The sequence below is a fragment of the Macrotis lagotis genome, chromosome 8, assembly GCF_037893015.1.
Source record: "Macrotis lagotis isolate mMagLag1 chromosome 8, bilby.v1.9.chrom.fasta, whole genome shotgun sequence".
Classification (NCBI taxonomy): Eukaryota; Metazoa; Chordata; class Mammalia; order Peramelemorphia; family Peramelidae; genus Macrotis; species Macrotis lagotis.
The window spans coordinates 84,713,690-84,733,847 of record NC_133665.1 but is presented as its reverse complement, the minus strand read 5'-3'; the positions used below and the strand labels follow the sequence as shown (position 1 = coordinate 84,733,847).

Here is a 20,158-nt window from a genome sequence, read left to right as displayed (position 1 = left end):
GTATCTGTGTATATGAAAGAAAGTATATTTATAGATATGTATGTGTCACATAACAACTCAGTCTCATCACCAGTGCTTCCCAATATTGAGTGTTGAATGTAAATTCTTGATTTTAAAAATCATTATTCCAGTATGCAGTAATTATGACATTGTTAGCATGATGACCAAAACAGAATCATCCCCACACAGGACATCTGGGCAACTAAGGAATGCAATGGATAGACTGTTGCACCCTGAATCAGAAAGACCCAAGTTCAAATCTAGCCAAAGACACTTCCTAGCTGTTGACTCTGTGCCAAGTCATTTAGTTTCCTTGACTCTGGGGATAATAACAGAACCTATTTAAGTTGTTGAGAAAACAAATGAGATTTATAAAGGACTCACTTAGTTTTAGTGCCTAAAATGATATAAAAGCTTACTCCATTCCCCCTTCTTTCCCCAATCCCATCCCAGGAATTCCACAACACAAACAGCAAAATGGAAAGAAAACAACCAGTCTTCTCATTTGTCTGTCCACATCATTTATTGGAGAGGCAGTAATGCTTTCTTGGATAGTTTATACATGAAGCAAGAGGAGCTGGTCTTTCATTTCACATGGGATGTTCATGATACATCCGAAGCGGCACATTAAATCTCTGAAAAGGGCTGTACAGTTTAGATAAATAGAACTCTGAGTAACTCAACTAGGGAGACTCTTACAACCATTACAAAAAGGATGCTGATAAAGCTACGCACAGCACTGTATACACACAAGGAGGCCAGAAGGGAGGGAAGTAAGAGAGCTGACTGGAGCCACATAGCTTGAATTGCTCAGCACACACAAAAATATCATTATTTAGTCCTCATTGAGGGCAGAATATGCACAAATGGTGTTCAAATAATACAAGGGAAGAAAAAAAAACAGTGTAGTGATTTCTTGGTCTATGAATAGGAGATAAATAATTCCTGGTGCTTTTCTTATTTGTCTTGTGAGCAAAAGCATCATGGGGAACAAACATGAAGAAAATGGCATCTCTCCTCCCTGCCCTCCTTTCTCTTCCCTTCTGTGCCAGCTATCCTGTAGAAACATTATGACCTCATGCATATTTCTGCAGAGCAAGCACATTGGATTTGGCAGCCTAAGTCCCCTTTTGATTCCTGGCAGGATATTTCTCCCCCCTCATCTGTGGACCTCTTTCATCTGGAAATCAAATGGGGTTTTTCTTTTATAGAAAGGGATAGGTGGTATGTCCGTAAAAGAAAAGACAGCTGGTTTTCAGAGAGGTCTTTGAATTTCCATTGTACCTTTATCATCAACCACATCTCAAGATTATTCATTCTGATCAGAAGACAATGTGCTGGTGAGGCAATATCAGACAGCTTAGTGAGCTGGGGATCCTGGGGAGAGGGACACAAGAGTGGCAAGAACATTTCTCTCTTGGAATGGAGAGCAGAGGCTTGAAAAAGACCTCGAGGTGATAGACGTTATCTTCATTAGGATGGACTGACTGCATTGGGCCACTTGGTCACGCCTCAGGGAGATGAGTCTCCCAAAGTGTGCAAAGAGCTGCTGGCTGTGACCAGAGGCTAGTCTAGTTTGGCAAGCAGGAAGCACGTGCCGTTCATTGTGCAGGAAGATATCGTCCATCACCATGGTCAGAGCAGGGCAGCCAATGGGAACCAAAGATGCTCAGTGGGACTGGGTGACACGGACCACTGCGGTTTATACTTGGGAGGTGCTTTGAAGCAGCATTTCCAAAGCAGTGGTATTGAATTGAACTACCTGGGCCAAGAGTTGGTGAGATGGCCAGCAAGACATTCTAATGAGGCAGAGCCACCAGAATCTCCACATAATTGATGGGGAAGAAACCTGACTGACCATGGAGCATCCCCTCATACCAGTTCTCATCAATCTGGTTGGTGAGGGTAATCACATCACCTTCCTTAAAACCTAGCTCTCCTTCATTTTCAGGTTCAAAGTCATATAGAGCTCGGCAGCAAGGTTGATCCATTGGGACACCTAAGAGACAGGAAAGAGGGAAAAGAAACAAGACATTTAGCATTGTGGCACCTGATGTCTACTCTGATCAAATTAGAGATTTCTGCCTTTGCCATCTTAATTCCTGGCCCTACATCACAAAGCAGGAATGATACAAACCATACCCAAGGCACAACTTCCTATCGTTCTTCTTACTTTTCCACAAGATGGTAGATTTAGCTGATCCTAGAGCTCAAGAGTCTGGAAAGCTGTTGGTCAAGTTTTGTTTGCATTATTCTTGAAGAGACTGTGGTATGATGAAAAGAATATTGAATCTGATGGTGGAAGACCTGGATTTAAATCCTGCAACTTGCTAGTTCTGTGATGTGGGGCTCTCTATGGAAAATTTCTTCTTCTGCAAAATGGAGGGAGGTGGGAAACAATACTCAAACATTACTTGCCTACCATGTGCTACCTACCTACCTCCCTCCCCTGGGGAATAAATAAGCTCATGCTCCCACAATTAGCTTCTCCCTAAGGCTATAAAAATATAGATATTGTGAAAGCCACAAAATTAATAACAACCCATCAAATGAAAATCTTAGTGCTTCATTTCTGCAAAGGGCAAGATATGGATACAAACTCAGCTTCTACTCTGCCTGGTTCGGGGGCTATTCAAAAGATTTTCTAACACATCATCTTGAGTCAATCAGAAACCGCACAATACACAGGGCTCTAATTGCTTTCTAATATTTCCCAATTCTTTCATCCTAGCTTCCTAAGAACATCTTTAGTCTAGTTTTCTTTTTCAAAAGAACCACAAACACTGGAGATTCAGGGAGAAGGTAGTAAGGTTCCCATACATCCTTTTAAAACAAATGCAAAAATACTAAAATTGAAGATTGTCAATAGATTTTTTTTTTTACCATCTGGGAGAAAAGAGGAAAATTCTTTAAATGCATTGATGAGAACAAATACATTTCCCCAACAGAATGGAAAGTTTATATTTTATTGTACCAACCTCAGACCCACAGCACAGTGAACTGCTGCAAACCTGGCAGGTGTCGTGACTCAAATTGTATTAGTATGCAAGACAGCCCCACTAGTGTTGTTCAAGGAATCTGACTCAATGTGTTCCTGGGGGTGGACTGGACTATGTGATAGGCAGCAGGGTGTAGGAGTGTGGGACAATGGAAAGGGAAAATGAAATCAAAGACTGAAACTCAATCTCCCAGTGCTGATACAATATGTCAAGGAAAATGATTTAGTACTCAGGAAAAAATAGGACACTCAAAATCCAAGCACCCTGGGAGAGTAGATTACACGATTAGTAGGGACTGATGGAAGAGAACTGGAAGAAAAACATGAAGAATATAAAACTTATAAAGGGAGAAATGAGAAATAAAAGGAAGGGAAGGGGGAAAGGAAAGAGAAAGAAGAAAAAGGTAAAGAGGGAGGGAAATAAAGTGCTACAAACACAAAGAGAGGGGGAAAGAGGGGATAAAGAAAAGATGGGGAGGAAGAGAAGATGCAGGGAAAGAGAGAGAAATGGAAGGAGAGAGAGAAGAACCACTTGAGAGAAAGGGAAAGAGGAAGGAAATTCTTTTTTTTCCAAATAATTACAACCAGGTAAAGAATAAATTAGGAGGAGGTGAAATAAATTACTGTAACTTGAATGAAATTCAAGAGGATTAATCTCAGGATTACTTAAGATAATTCTAATGGAAAATTTTCTACATATATTTTAACGAAATTGTTTCCCTGTTGCACCGGACCTGTTGGTTTAGGAGTGCTAGTATTGGACAGGCCTCCATTATGTTGAGTATTGTCTCCAGATGGAAATTCCAGGCTCATGCGAGGTTTAGGCTGATACTCTCTTCTAGGTTGAGATGAAGCTTCTCTTATCCTGTATAAGGGACCAACAAATCAATTTATCAATCAATAGAAAAAATAGATAAAAGTGAGAAAGTAAAAGAAAACCATTCTCTATCAACCTTAATGAACCAGAATCAAATATCTGTACAGCTCTTCTTATCATTTCTATTATATTTATTCTTTTAGTATGAACCAAAAGGTAGGGGCTATGGGAGAGGGAATACTCCTAAGTCAATGTTCTTAGATTCTCTGATAGAAATTCTTGACAAAGGTGACTCATGATAAGAAAAAGGGATTGAATGAGCATTGTAGGTTATTTCAATGAAGAGTTTTAAGTCTGCCATCAGGAGAGGTGGGCAATTTATTCTTTTATTTTTATTTTTTTAAGGTTTTTTTTTTTTTGCAAGGCAAATGGGATTAAGTGGCTTGCCCAAGGCCACACAGCTAGGTAATTGTTAAATGTCTAAGGATGGATTTGAACTCAGGTCCTCCTGACTTCAGGGCTGGTGCTCTAACCACTGTGCCACCTAGCCGCCCCGCAATTTATTCTTAACATTTGATCAGAAGGGTGCAATACCTTTCCTCAAGCCTGACAGTAACTTGTTGCAGAATCTGAGAAGCCTGCTTGTGGTACTCCAGCTGGGCCTGTACCAGAGCAGAGAGTTGGCTCACCTGTTCAATCTGCACATTAACAGAAAAAAGTGAATCTTAGAGCACGCTATCAAGTAACTTTTTACTCCTTCACACATTCAGCAAATATCTAATACTATGCAATGAGTACCTTGAAAAAAAAAACCAGTCCATGGCCTCAAGAGACTCATTTCCTCAAAGAATTTTCACATGGAAATAAAACATATACTCATAACACACACAGAGGTATACATATATTATATGTGTGTGTGTGTGTGTGTGTGTGTGTGTGTACATAGAGAGAGATAAATAAACACAAAATAAATACAAAGTAAATACAAAGTGATTTGAAAGGTAGCTAGCCATTGAAGAGTTAAGAGAAATCTTGTGAAGGAGATGGTATCTGAATCTATAAATCAATTAACTCACTCTATTTAAGCTAGAGATTATCAAACGGTTACATGTTGTTCAATTTTATTAATGTCTGGATTGTCTGATTAAAATAGCAATAAATGCAAATTCTCTAACTAATAATGGAAATTAAAAATAGGGTCTTCCACTGTTGATCTTCCTTATTTGAAAATAAAAGGCATGAGTTAGACAAAGAAAATTATTTTGATCTGTGAACACACATAAATATCTCAGTGGGAATAATAATAATGTAGTTTCTTATGGTATGAATTGCTAGATAGATTTCTAAGTAACCATTCTAAATATTTCAGGTTTTTGTTAAAAAATGACATAAAACAACTATGATTTAGATAGAAAAATTTCAGAACTAAATAGAAAAATTTTAAATGGTGTTTGGCACAACATATTGGACTCTTCATGCTAAGGGTACCAGGGATTCATTCCCTTCCCTTCCATAAGAAATGTGGATATCCCACCCCAAACTGATATGATGCTAAGAAGTAAATAATTTTCTCTCCTGAGATATTGCCACTCTTAATTTTGGGTCTTATACTGTAATTTCAATTGCCTAAGGAATGGAATTTCATGAGCTAGTATCCCCACTAAGGTCTGTGGATCTTCAGAGTAACCAGAATCCATTTTGTATATGTTTGGAGAGGCCAAGGTGTTAGCTATAGAATTCTCTCCTATATAGCCCTGTCGCACCAGAGTTATAACCGATTAGAAGAAAACATCAAAACTGGTGAGCGCGCATGTCTTCCATACTCATATTCATGAGTTTTTTTAAAGATTTATTTAAGGGGCAATGGGATTAAGTGGCTTGCCCAAGGCCACACAGGCAATTTTTACACATCCGAGGCTGGATTTGAACTCAGGTCCTCCTGACTCCAGGGCCAGTGCTCTATCCACTGTGCCAACAAGCTGCCCCCATAGTCATGGTTTTTAAAGTAATTCGTTAAGTCACTATTACATTTAGGCAGTCTATCTCTGCCATAACCCCACCAACCCTGGCATTGCTGATACCTAATCAAGACATGGATAGACTGGGAAGTTAGAAAAAGTATGTGTATTAATGCTTAGAGTGCTTATATGACTCATTTTTACAGTTTCTTACCTATGAAAATATTCCAAAAGATCCTATGGTATAAGGAAGAATTAAAATGTCTTCCAACAGTGGTTACTCCACTCTTATTATGCAATAATTCTTACATTGTCCAGGGATATTATAAAGACTTATTAAATGGTGAATAACTGAATTGATCTCTCATTAATGTGCACACTTGTTCCATTGATTCACCTAAAAATCCATCTATACCTTCTTAACTAGTATGATTCTTATCTATATTCTCTAAGAAACAATGTACAGAGATTGAATCATCTCCATGTCTTGCATCTGTCCATTAGTATTCCCTTGCCCTCACTAAATGACTGACTTAAGAATTGTTTTTTCTCATTGTACACTTCCTGGATGTTATTTCCATACTGTTTCTGACATAACTAATATGCTAAAGTATGTGATGTGATGGAAAGAGTACTTTACTTGTAAAGAGGTGGGAACTGGCCTCAAGTCTTGGTTCTGATGTTTTTTACCTATTTGACTTTGAGCAAGTCACTTACCTTTTTGAGTTTCATGTCTACATTGAAGAACAACAATGCTTTCACCAATAATATCTTATGGGAATTGTTATAGGAAGACCATTTTGTACATTTTAACATGTTAGATAAATTTAACTGGAAGCCCTTTGAACGCACTTCAATGGAAATACTATACTCGTCCTTGCTTTTTTTTGTAACTGTTAACCTTTTAAAATACATTCCTTTCTAGCTTATCCTTATTAGCCATATTCTGTTCAACTACACCAACCACCCACTTAAACCCCTTTTCAGGACAGGATAATTTAGATGTTGAGAGTATTAATTAATGTATTAATGTATTCAAAGGAGCATTTAATCACATGATTTAAATGTCAAGCCCAAATAAACAGTCAGTAAGTAATCTGCTCACATCCATTTCCAGGAGGTTGAACATGCTTGACTCGGCAATTTCTTTAGACTCATCAAATTTCTCTAGAGCTTGACGGAGCTCCTCATCTGGAATCTTGCCTTGTCTTTTCTTCTTGTAGTCAAAGTCCAAGCGACGACCCTCCAACTTCTTTAGATGATGCTGAAAAATTGAATAACAGAATGGATTGAGAGAAAGTTTTTGAAGGAAAAGCCATTATGTTGGAATAGAAGGATAAAGAAAGGGATAACTGGAAGATCAGGATACTAATCTTAATTCCATCATGTTATCTATGGAACTTGGGAAAAAACACTTAATTTCTCCAAAATTTAGTCTATTTGTTTAGAAAATGGGGATAATAACATTTTCTGTCTATTTCACTGGGTTATTGAAAGTCTAAAAGGAGATCACTTTATTTTATTTTTTTTTGCAAGGCAATGGAGTTAAGTGACTTGCCCAAGGTCACACAACTAGGCAATTGTTACGTGTCTGAGGCCAGAGTTGAACTCCTGACTCCAGGGACAGTGCTCTATCTACTTCTCCACCTGGCCACCCCGAGATCACTTTAAACATTGTACTAGGTACAAGGACTTGACTAGTGGATTCACCACTGTAGGAAACTCTCAGCTAAGGAAACTCTCTACCAAGTCAGCACACTCTCTGCCACCAGTCTTAGAGTTGCCTGGAAAACAAAGACATTAAAAATGACTTGCCTGGGGTTACATATCCAATACGTTTGCTAAGTCAAACTGAACTCAGGTTTCAGTTCTCTAGCCACTATGACTGTTCCAATACTACAAGTATCTGAGATTTCACAGGCATGGTTACTACCTTTCCCAATCTAAGTATAACTTCTTTGGTCTTCTAGTTAATGAGTTTTAGTTTCAGTAGCTCAAAACAAAACAAATGAACAACAACAAAAACATCACTTGTATCCAATTCTCCAGTGATGAGCCTCTATATAATTAGCTAGATGGGTACTTAAACAACAGATATATTGGTCCTGTACTTTATTGATCCTATATTCAAAGTCATTTCAATATGGTAGAACTGAGAAAGTCTCACATTAATCTTAGAGCATAGTCTTGAAAACAAATTCCACAATGAGGAATTAGAAAAAAAATTAGTGGGAAATAAATCTGAATGAATCATATAAATGTAAACTATTTTATTATTATTATTATTATTATTTTCTGCTTCTTGCCCATGATTTATACAGCTAGGTGGCACAGCAAAGTGAGTACTGAATTTGTAGTCAGAAAGACTTGAGTTCACATCTGGCCTCAGACCCTAGCTAAGTGATTGCCTCTCTGCCTGCCTTCAGGGATAATAATTTTATCTATCTCACAGAATGGTTCAAGGATCAAATGAGATATATATAAAGGGCTAACACAGTGCCTAAACATAGTAGATACACAATTAAGGTTTATCCCTCTCTTCCATTAACTTTTAAAACAAAGTGAAGCTTAAATAATAGAGAAGCAATAATTTTCAGTGGCTAACTAAAAAGTTCTTATCAAGGAATGGGATTTAAGAATGAAAAAATACAAATAAGAAATGACCATCTCTTCTCCCAACTCAATCTCACTTTTCTAAATAGCCTTCAGGTCTTCTTCAAGTGAAGACTGTCAACTTCCTGGTGAAATTGAAGAGTGAAGGAGAAAATGGGCTATTTGAATGAGATCTTAATACCTCAATAGATTTACAATCCTTTTCTGCTTAATATAATCTTCCCCTCTCCACTCCCACCCCCACTCCCCCAATTAGACCTGTGATTCCATAAGCTATAAGTTAAAAATTCTCATTAACTGTCTAGATGGACACCTTCTCTGCAATTTATAATCTTAGGGAATTATTTAGTGAACTAAGAAAACATGTCAGAGATAGGGTTTGAACCCAGCTCTTTTTAGCTCCAAAAATCATTCTACTCACTGAATCACCATGCTTTATCTGTCTAAATAGTTCATTAATAGGTAATAATCCAGTAATGAGAACATCTGTCCTCATGTAGGTTGAATCAGTATGAAAGTTACAGAGTCTGTTGCTTTTGTTCTACTTATTTAATTTTTGAGAACTCAGGGTCACCTGGACCTTGTGTTGTACTGGAAGAGGAATTTTATTTAAATATTTACTGTTACAAATTTATTTTCCTAATCTTGCTTTGCCTAGAGTAATACCGATTTTCCTATTATTTTCTGATCATAGGCACACAAGTTTATGAGTCAAAAAGAAACTAGTCTAGTATTAAAAGTAGACACAGATCATCCACAGGGGAGAAACTTCTCATACTGGTAGTCAAGAGCTGATTTGATTTGTAATTTTCTAATAAATTATCTTCACCAGCCACCAAATAAGAAATGGTTTTGGCCTCAGCAACTCATAAAACTATGAAATGACTGTGATATGCATCAGTGGAGGATATATCCACAAAGAGGAAATCATATTTCTTTAGAGGGACTCAAATAATTAAGAAGTATGTTCTCTAAAGTTATTTGGGAAGCATCTACTACTGACAGTGAGATATGGAAATAAAGCACAATGGAAGATTTACATTTTTATTTACTTCCAACCTAGGCATATTCCTGAATGCAAACCAGAAGGAGGGTGGTATTGTAGAAAAAAAGAAATGAAACAAGAATCAGAGGACTTGGGTTCAAATGCTGACTATTCTACTTCTAACCTGTGTAATCTTAGATAAGATTCTTCTCCTTTTCTTTATACTTTCAACTTATAAAGTTAGTAAGAGTCATAGATAAGACATGTACCCTGAGGCTCATGACTCTGAGGTCACTTTTCTGCTCACCATGTCATTCATTATGCCTCTCAGCTATTCTTTGAGAGCCTTTAACTTTATGAGTTGGTGAAAAATGATTCTTTCCTTTTTATTCATTTTCCCTTTGTTCCTATTCATAAAGAGTAAATGGGAAAGAGGTGGAAAAGCAATAGGACATGGGAGAGGACATGAAAAGAAAAAGAGGGTATGATACCCACACCAACAAAATGTTCTCAGGAAGAATATCTGCATTCCCATAGAAGCCTGAATTTCTTTAAGTTTCAAATTTTCCCTGAGTTAGCTAAAGAATTTTAAGCAATACATAAATTCTGTAGCACAGAGGGATTAATTTTAGAATTAGAAGAGATTTTGAAGAGTATCTAATCCAAACCTTTCACTTTATAGATAAGGAGGAGAATGAGATCCTTGGGAATTCACTGAAGGAAATGTAATTATAAAGGAAAAAATAAGACAGGAAACACAATATGTTGGTAAGAGCATTTGTTAGAAATTCAGAGGATGTAGGTTTGAATCCAATCTTACCATCTGTTATTTGTGGGACCTCAGGTGAATCACTTACCTACTCTGTAAGCCAGGTTTTCCATCTTTCTGGGATAGAGTAAATGATCCCTAAAATTCTTTCCCACTCTATATTCTTTCACATAGGATCAAAACCCTTTGCTTTCCAATTATGGGGTTTTGTTCCACTCCACAATAAAACTTTCTGCCCAGAAATTCAGAGACCTGGGCCCTTGTGTGAACATATAGAAGACTACCTTACAAGATATCTTTTTGGTGGCACATTTCTAGCAATAATTACTCCTTCGTTAATTTAGCTTAATGAGTACCAGGAGCTACTTCAGTGTCATACCTTTGTTTTCAAGGAAAATGTGGACTTGAGTGGGAGAAGTGGAAATTGCTTTATAAATGATGCCCTTTGCAAGGGTTGCCTAAAATGTATACTTCAGAGTAAAAGATCAGTTATTATTGTGTGGCTTTCAAAAGATGGTATGAGTATTTTTCCCCAGTACTGACAGCTGTTATGAAAATGTGAAAACACATGAGCATTCAGTGTTAATATAACTGCTCATTTAAGCAAACTACTAAATTGTTATCAGTGGTACAGCTGGCATTTCATAGGGTGAAATCAACACAGAGAATTATAAGTTAATTAATATATTTGTGCTTCTCAGAAAAAGAATAATAATCCTTCTGGAAAAGGAAATGTTCCCCAAAAGAACAACAAAACAACAACAATAAAAATAGAAATTGTACACAGTGTAATTGTGATGACTAAATTTGGTCCCAAAGAAAAGATCTGAGAAGGCATCTCCCTCCCTCCCTTCTTTGCAAAGGTGGGGTTGGGTTGGATAGTTGATGTGTTGCTTAGTTTTACTAACTCTTTCTTTTTTATTCTTTGTTTTGAAGGTTGGTTTTCTAAGTGAGAGGAAGGGAGGGATATATTGGGAAATAAAGATAATGTAAAAACAAATATACCAAATTTCTTAAAATATTCTAATGCTATCTAATAACTAAAAATTTCCTACAAAGTTGTCTTTGGAATAAAGGATACTATTTCTTTGGATTGCTATCTCTGCCATGCCCAGAGAAATAACAGACATTATTTCAAGGATCTTTGGTTTGGTCAATATAGAATCCTCTCCACAAATACAGACTATGCCCCCCACAGACTTGGTAGATCTTCAAAATTGTCATGTCCCAAAAATTAATTAAATAATTTTAGGAATCATTTATTCCATCCCTCTCATTAGAAAGATGGAAAACCTGGATTACAGAGTAGAAAAGTGATTCACCTGGTCAAACTGGGTATAAGTCTCTCCAAAATGAGCTAGTTAATCCTATTCCATCACAAAGCCCAAACAAAAAGCCTTTTATAACTTTATATGTCCTGACAGATTTCATGATACCTGAGCATCTCCTTTGAGAACCCAGTGTCACCTCTACCCCAACATGAGGCACCAGAGAAGGAGTTTAATGGATTAATAATAAAAACTGCTGATACTTATGTGACTTCACTTTCTTCACAATCTTGTTAAGTAGATTGTTCATTTTCTATCTACTACACTCATATTACAGAAGAAGAAAGGGAAGCCCACCCAGAATACTCTATTTCTTTATTTTTCCAAGCATTTCACAACTCAAATAACTATGAAAGGCAAAATTGTCATCATCATTACTCTCTCCACTAATAATGCTGCCAAGTAGGACAAGGCTCATATCATCTGATTATTCTTTCTGTGTCAAATCTCTCCCCACTCTAGTCCATTCTCTATTCAGTTGTCCCATTAATCTTCTTAAAGCAAAAATTAGACCATATTATCCAGCCCCATCCAACTGTCCCCTTCAATAAACTCCAATGACTCCCTTTTGCCTCCAGGATTAAATATAAAATCTTCTGTTAGGCTTTTATAGTCCTCTCTAATCTGCAGGCCTCCTTCATTACATTCTTCTTACCACTTCTTTCCACATTACAACATAACTTTCTTCAAAGAAATTTATAGACCTGCATCATCACATGACCATACTGAAGATTCCTTAGAATCTTCCTTATTGTTCCTCAACCAGGACATTCCAATTCGTAACTCTGGTTATTTTCACTGACTGTCCCCCGTGTCTAGGACATCACTTTCTCCTCACCTCTGCCTCCTAACTTCCCAGACTTTTTTCAAATCTCAACTGAAGTACAACCATTCCCAATCTCCCTTATTGCTAGTACCTTCTCTGATGAATATCTCCAATTTATGCTGCAATGTATACATTTTGGATGGACATAGTAGTTTGCATGTTGTCTCCTGGTCCCACCCTCTTCCCTATTTAATGACTATGAGCTCTTTGAGAGTAGGGTCTGTCTTCTGGTTCCCTGGGTATCTAGAGAGCTTAGCACAGTACCTAGTACATTTTCTCCCTTAATTAATTCTTGTTTACTTATTAGTTATTATTCGTATCATTTCTAAATGCAAACTATGGCAAAATGGATAGTGGGTTGATCATGAAGTTGAGAAAAACCTGGGTACAAATCTCACTTCTGAAACTTAATTGTGCAACCAGGGTCAAGATGCTAAACTTCTTTTCACTCTCGTTTTCTCATATATAAAATGGTTCTGATGATAAATGCAATTTTATTGTTCAGTCATTACAGTTGTGTCTGACTCTCAGTGAACCTGTTTGGGATTTTCTTGGCAAGGGTGCTAGAGTAGTTTGCCATTTCCTTCTCTAATTCATTTTACAGATGTGGAAACTGAGGTAAAAATGGTAAAATGACTTGACCAGGGTCACATAGCTCATAAGTGTCTGAGGCCAGATTTGAACTCACAAAGAGGAGTCTTTCTGACTCCAGGTCCTGTATATCCTATAAACTTGTGGTAAGGCTTGGAAGAGAAGATGTGTATAATATATATATATATATATATATATATATAGATAGATAGATAGATAGATATAGATATAGATATAGGTATAAAATTGTATACACATATATGTGTGTAAATATAAATACTTTATAGTGTTACAAAAAAACGTCAATGTTATTATTTTTGTTGTCATCATCAATCATAAAGATCATTATCATATCTGGCTTAGATTGAAACTCTTTATTTCCCCAAATGTAATGTGGCAAATACCTGTATTTCCCTTAGGTCCTTGTCATGGAGGTTCTGGAGAGGATCAATGAAATTTTGCTTCACTTCCATGTCCAAAGAATCTTTCACCTCTGAGAGTTCCCTCATGGCTTCCCCAACATCACCAAGGGCTGGGCCTGAAACAGGAAAATATCTTTCTTTTACTTTAAAATATAAAGTTGAAGTGTAGACAACTCTGTACTTAGGACTACCAAATAACTTCAGCTCCCATTCCAGTAAAAATTCAGATTTTATAACCCTTGCTCAAAAGGAAACGAGAAGAGAAAACCCTTTAGATTCAAATAAATTATCAGCTAAGAAAAATGATCCACAGCACATTGTCAAAGAAACTGAATTTTTTAGTATGTTGTTCCGTAAATTATAAAAAAAATTGTCTTCAAATTATAAGAATTCTTTGAGCTCTCAATATGAAATCCCAAAATGTTTGAAACTTTAAGTCAATTTTCATGGTTAAACCCTGCTCAGGGAGAGAGAGACAAAAAAAAAAACAAGCATTCTAAAAGCAATCTTATCAAGAAAATAAATAACCTAGTGATAAGGCTCCTAACATCAATTTTTGAAATCAACCTTCTTATCACCATGTACACCAAAACCTCCATACAAGCAAGTTAATTAAGAAACAAAACAGAAAAAAAAATTACCAAAGTTGCATTCATCTCCAAGCTCCCTTCCAAACTTCAGCATGGCTTCGGCAAGCAGGGCCTCAGCCTGAGGATAACCTGGTCCTTTCTCCTGACCTCGGATCTTGGACATTGTGTTAATCATGCTGAGTTTAGCTCTAGAAGCTGTTGGGAGAAAGTTCATAAATGTTAAATCTCTGCCTGCTGTACTCTACCTACTGGCATTCAGTGACTCTGAAAATAAATCAGGTAAGATACTGTTACAGGAGACAATTTGTTCTAAAATAACAGCACTGTAAATTTTCAAAGTGAGGCTGAATAAAATATGAAAATAAGGAAGGGAGATAAAAGAAAAGGGGAAGAAGGAAAAGAAAAAGGGAAATAAGGAATTGGGAAAAGGAAGCAAGATGGAATATAATATAGTGCAAATATCAGGAAACTTGAACTTTCTCAACTGTAAAATGATTGTATTTGTAGCCTTTTAAAGTATTGAAATCCCTTCTTTTATAAAAAAATTTTCATTATCATTATATATATATATACATATATATATATATATATATATATATATATATATATATATATATATATATATCATTATAGCTTTCTCCTGCCTAAACCATGGTGAGTAAATACAATAAAGGTAAACCAAAGTACTGACTCCTAATAAACTCCACTAATTTATAGTAATGTGTACAACTGTTAAAAAAGTGGGTCAGACTAGCCACCTCAGGAAAGCAAGTGACCCCAGTGAGAAGATGAGGGGAGGATTTTCTTTATTGACAAGCAGGAATAGGGAGGGTCTGAATAGCTGGAGAACATTATAATTGGTTATACTGGGCAAAGTGGCTTAGCATTTAGGTATGGCAAATCCAACCCCTGACAAGCATGTTAGTTGTTTTATGCGACTCCTCTGTCTTTTTTTTAAATCTTTGTGAGGGGATCAGAACCACCATTTCCCCCTTGGGTCCACCAACAGACAGGCAAGAACAGACTACATGTCTTTTGGGAATGACATCAGGTTAAAGCTAGTTGGCATTTATGTAGACAACAAGCAAATGTCCCAGGGGCAAACTGCATGAGTGGTAACAACATTCCCTTTCAACCATGACTTTCAATTAATTTGGATTAAGAAAGACAACATTTCTGAGTAAAGTGAATTCCAGCAGGTACTAATAATTATGAAAATCAATATGGTATAAAATCAGCTACTTTGTAAAATCAATAATAGAGTAAAAATCTAAGGTATTATTAACTTTAATCTTTTTACACTATGGAAGGGAAAGGGAAAGGAAGGAAGAAAGGGAAAGAGCAATGAAGGGAGGGGAAAGGAGAGGAAGAAAAGAAATGGAAGGGGAAGGGAAGAGGGAGGTAAAGAACCCTCATCATATAAGAATAGTTAAGAAAAACAAATTCCCTTATTAGTCACATCAAAAAGTGTTTTTCTTATTCTTATTAATTCACGACTACTTTCTTGAGGTAAGCAGCATTCATTTTTTTGGAATCATGGTAGCTCACTTTATTGATCAGTGTAAAGTCTTTCAGGAGTCTTTCATTTTTATAATATTGATGGTATAGTAAAATTGTTCTCCTGGTACTGTTCACTTTGGTTTGTATTACTTAAATACATATCTTCCCAGATCTTTCTGAAACTATCTTTATTCATTTCTGATAACACAAAAATATTCTATCACATTGATACACTGCAATTGATTCAGTTATTTCCAAATATATGGTTTCCAGATCTTTGCCACTAAATAAAAAGTTCTGCTATGAATATTTTTATACATAGAGGATCTTTCTTTCCAGGCATAGATCTAGTCGAGGTATTCCAAGGTTAAAGGGGTATTTACTATTTACAAACATTTGAGACATAATTCCAAATCATTTCCCAAAATAGCTGTACTAATTCATAGTTCCAATCAATGAGCCCATTTTTTTTAAAAAAATATTTTCCCCAATTACATGCAAAAACAATTTTAACAGTTGTTTTAAAATTTTGAGTGCCAAATTCTTTCCTACCCTCACCCCTCCTTGTGGAGGCATATGATATAGTTTATATATGTGCAGTCATGAAAAACATATTTCCATGTTAAGTCATGTTGTGAAAGAAAACACAACAAAACAAACAGGAAAAAGAAAACATAGAAAAAGTATGATTTCATCAGCCTTCAGACTCCATCAGTTCTTCCTCTGGAGATGGATGGCAGTTTTCATCATAAAGACTTCAGAACTGTCTTCGATCATTTTATTGCTGAGAATGGCCAAGTCATTCACAGCTTATCATCAAACAAATATTACTGTTACTGTTTACAATGTTCTCCTGCTCATTTTACTTTGCATCAGTTCATGTATGTCCAGCTATTTCTGACTATATTCCTGCTCACCATTTCTTATAGCACAATAATATTCCATCACAATTTTATACAACTTCTTCAGCTATTCCCCAATTGATGGACATTTCCTAATGAACCTATTTTTCCAAAATCTGTTTAATGTCCCCTAACATGCAGATGAATGCATGATAATAATTGTATTTTAAGTCGTTACTTTTTAAAAACAAATATAATGACAAAAAACCCCTATGAATCCAGCAATGTTTTTGCATGGATTTTTATTTTGTCAATTACAATAGCATCAATATATATTACAAAATCTGTGTGCATGTAGAGCCATATATACATTCATATACATATATATGTGTGTGATCATGTGTGTGTGTGTGTGTATATATATATATATATATATATATATATATATATATATATATATAATTTGTTCATTACAATAGATATATAATATAAAGTCCTCACTCTGGCATTTAAAGTTCTTCCTAAACTGGCCCCTTCCAAACTTTCCAGTTGTATTCCCTCTCATCATATTGTCCAGCTATATTGGCCTAATAGTTAGATATGATAATCAATCTCCAGCCTCCATGTATTCAAAATCCACTCTGACTATCCCATATGCCTGGAAAACTCTCGTATTTTAAAATTACAGTTATACCTCTAAGGCAGGTTGGTATTACAGTAAGCAGCTAAGTAGCATAGCAGATGGGACTTCAGATTAGGAAGAAGAGAGTTCAAATCCTACCCTAGACACATTAGATGTGGGACTTGAGGCAAACGACTTAATCTCTCTCAATTTCAGTATCCTCATTTGTTAAATTAATAATGGCAACTACCTCCCAAAGTTATTATTGAGAATCAAATGAGATAATATATGGAAAACACTCTGCAAACCTTGAAATGCCACATTAATATAAGCTATTATTTTTATTAATTTCTTCATCTTCCTTCAAGTCTGTTCAAATTCTTCTTCCTTCAAGACAATTTTCTTGGTCCACCTAGATGCTCACCCTTGCCCTTTTAAAACTATATCCCATCTAAATAAGAAGCTAAAGCCTTACAGATTTTGAATTGGTTGTGGTAGTTACCCATATTTCAGACATAGTACTGAGGAGGAAATAAACAGACTTGCAAAATTTGTGTTTAAGGACAAACCCCACTATTCAATATTTTAATACCATTTACTATGTTTTTTTTTTCATTTTACCATTTTATCAGTTTTCTTAATTATAAAATGAGAAGCTTGGACTAGATCATCTTCCAAGGTCCCTATAGTTTTAAACACTTAGAGTCAGGAAACCTTGAATTAGAATCCTCAAACATGTATTAGTAGCTTAGCCCTGGACAAGTCACCTATATAGCTCTCTTTGACTCAGTTAACTCATCTGTAAAAAGGGAAATAATAATAGTAATTTTGAGAATCATATCAAATAATAGGCACAAAGTGCTTTGCAAATTTTAAAGTACTCTATAGAATGCTAGTATTATTATTATTTTCTGTAAACCTAGGGATTCATATGAAACATTTTTTAAAAATTAATTGTCCTTTTTCTGGCTGCTTTTGAAGATTTTTAATTTGGGGAATTTAGGGCAAAAGAAATTTAACCAAGCAATAGGACATAATACCCAGGATCCAAAATAATAGTGATCTTTAAAAAGTCATTAAATCTCACTTTTCTCTTGCTGCCAATAAACTTTTAGGACAGATTTCACATAGATTATGAAAGTGCCTAGTTAAAGGAACAAAGTCTAGCTTCTAATGCTTCAAGACAGCTCATCTTATGTAGTCTGTGAGAATATTAAGATCATTTAACAGTCTTTTTTCTATGGATAAAACCAAATCTAAGCTCCAGCTTCTTAGGCAGCAATGGCATGGAAATGGAGGGTGTAGTGAGGGAAGTAATAGAGAAGGAAGAGATTGAAGAGAGTGCAGAAAAATAGGATGTAAACAAAACCAAAAATGGAAGGGACAGTCTAATAATGGAAAAAAGAAGAGATAGCAGCAAGGATAAAGATAAATAGTCCATGAAAAATTGGAATAAACATATCACATGTGAATTTAGGATGAATAAATATTCCCTAACCTTTTCTCTGCAATTTCTCATGACAAGTCTAAAGGTTGAATCACATTATAAAATTTAGTTGTGTGTCTGTGCCTTACTGGATTTTAGTTCACTATTCAATCAATCAAGAAGCACTGATTAGGGACCAGGCACAGTGCTAAGAGCTAAGAATATAAATACAAGCAAATAGGAGATTTTCCCTCAAGGACTTTACATTTTTTTTATTTTCATTGTTAAACTTTTTAAGAATAGTTTTTAATCATTATGTTTTACATCATTATCATTTCCTTCAGAATCCCTCCCCCTCCCTGAGAGCCAGCCTATGTAACAAATATTTTTTAACAATGGGGGGGGAGAACCGAGGTAATTGGTCAATACATTTTAAAAAAGGACTGAAAAGATGTTCAATATACTACATTCATGGACCACCCACTTCTTCAAAGCATGGGCATGAGGATCTTACATTTTCATGAGAAAAGAGATAAGATAAACATCTGGGGGGGATTTAAGATTATATTCCTAACTATTTAGGAGTAGTGGCTTGGAGGTCTGGGTCCTGAGAAAATGAGACAAAAGCTTGATCACTAGTGGGGGAAAAATAGAGGTGATAGTCTAAGGGGAGAAGGTTCCACAGACAAGCCAATTTACTTATGAGATGAATATTCAATTGGTCCTGAACCCAGGGTTTGATACAATGAGAAGTTTTACCTTGCTTCTTTTCCTACTCTGCTCCTGACTGTTAGAGGATAACTATTTCTTCTGTTCATCCTGCCCCCGACCATACCCCACAATAGAAAGCAATAGTATTACTGTAATCTTCTAGGAACTGGTGCTCCAATTTCACAAATTGACAAAATCATAATGTTGAATGCCATGCAGCTAGAAAACAATTATTCAGCCCCATCAATAATAAGAATGCGATTGTTTAATAAAACCATCTATCAAGGGAAGGGGGGAGTCTATGCTACTGTTGTCACATCTAATTCCTCTTATGGTTTAAAAATATTTTCAACTAATATCTTTGCAGTCATTAGTATTAAAATTCATAAGCTCATTTTAATCTATCCTAAATGAGGAGTCTTAGAATGTCTGGTTTATAAATCTTTCTAATCCTTGAATGATCAGTGATTGGGAAAGAAGCTGTTACATATATTTGTCTAAAGTTTATTATGTTTAGCTGAATGGTTTTAAATGTTGAGGGAAATTGTTTAACCTCATGGGAATTTAAATTGTAAAATAGGAGTGAAATAGATGTGGGACCGAAAGAACCAAAGAGAAAGAGTCAGGTTGGGCTTGCAGAGCCATACTGGGTCTCCATTCTACAACAGATGGCAGAAGGAAATAAAGTAGATAAGAACCTAGATATGGGATATGAAAACAATCTTTGCCCTCAGGGAACTTAGGATTTGGAGAGGATGAGGCATGATAAAGAAGAGAAATAATACATACACATATAAGTCTACACAAACTATACAGTGTCCTAAAAATCTTAGTTTTTTTCAAGGCAGTTGGGTTAAGTGACTTTCCAAGGTCACACAGCTAGGTAATTTTAAGTGACTGAGCAGATTTGAGCTCAGGTACTCCTGACTCCAGGGCCGGTCCTCTATCCACTGCGCCACCTAGTTGTCCCTCTATCTTAGTATATTATAAAGTTAGTACTAGGTATTAAGCAATTAGTATGCTCTTGATAGTTTACAGGTCAGTTAGGTGGTGGTGCAGTGGATAAAGTGTTGGACATAAATAAGGTCAGGAAGATCCATCATCTTTGTAAGTTCAAATCTGGCCTCAGTCACGTACTAGCTGTGCGACCCTGGGCAAGT

At 35.9% G+C, this 20,158-nt stretch overlaps 1 protein-coding gene across 2 annotated transcripts in view; it reads right to left on the bottom strand.

Annotated features, from left to right (window-relative positions):
* Positions 1-510: 510 nt before the first annotated feature.
* The window catches only part of SH3GL2 (SH3 domain containing GRB2 like 2, endophilin A1), a 229,521-nt gene continuing 209,873 nt past the window's right edge, over positions 511-20,158 (bottom strand). For both annotated transcript variants that reach the window (XM_074196017.1, XM_074196019.1), the window contains exons 4-9: positions 13,949-14,092; positions 13,290-13,423; positions 6,879-7,037; positions 4,410-4,513; positions 3,733-3,863; positions 511-1,999 (exon numbers count right to left, since the gene is read on the bottom strand). In XM_074196017.1, coding sequence (XP_074052118.1) covers positions 1,800-1,999; positions 3,733-3,863; positions 4,410-4,513; positions 6,879-7,037; positions 13,290-13,423; positions 13,949-14,092 — 872 coding nt within the window. In that variant the 3' untranslated portion in view covers positions 511-1,799. The remainder of the gene's footprint in view (positions 2,000-3,732; positions 3,864-4,409; positions 4,514-6,878; positions 7,038-13,289; positions 13,424-13,948; positions 14,093-20,158) is intronic.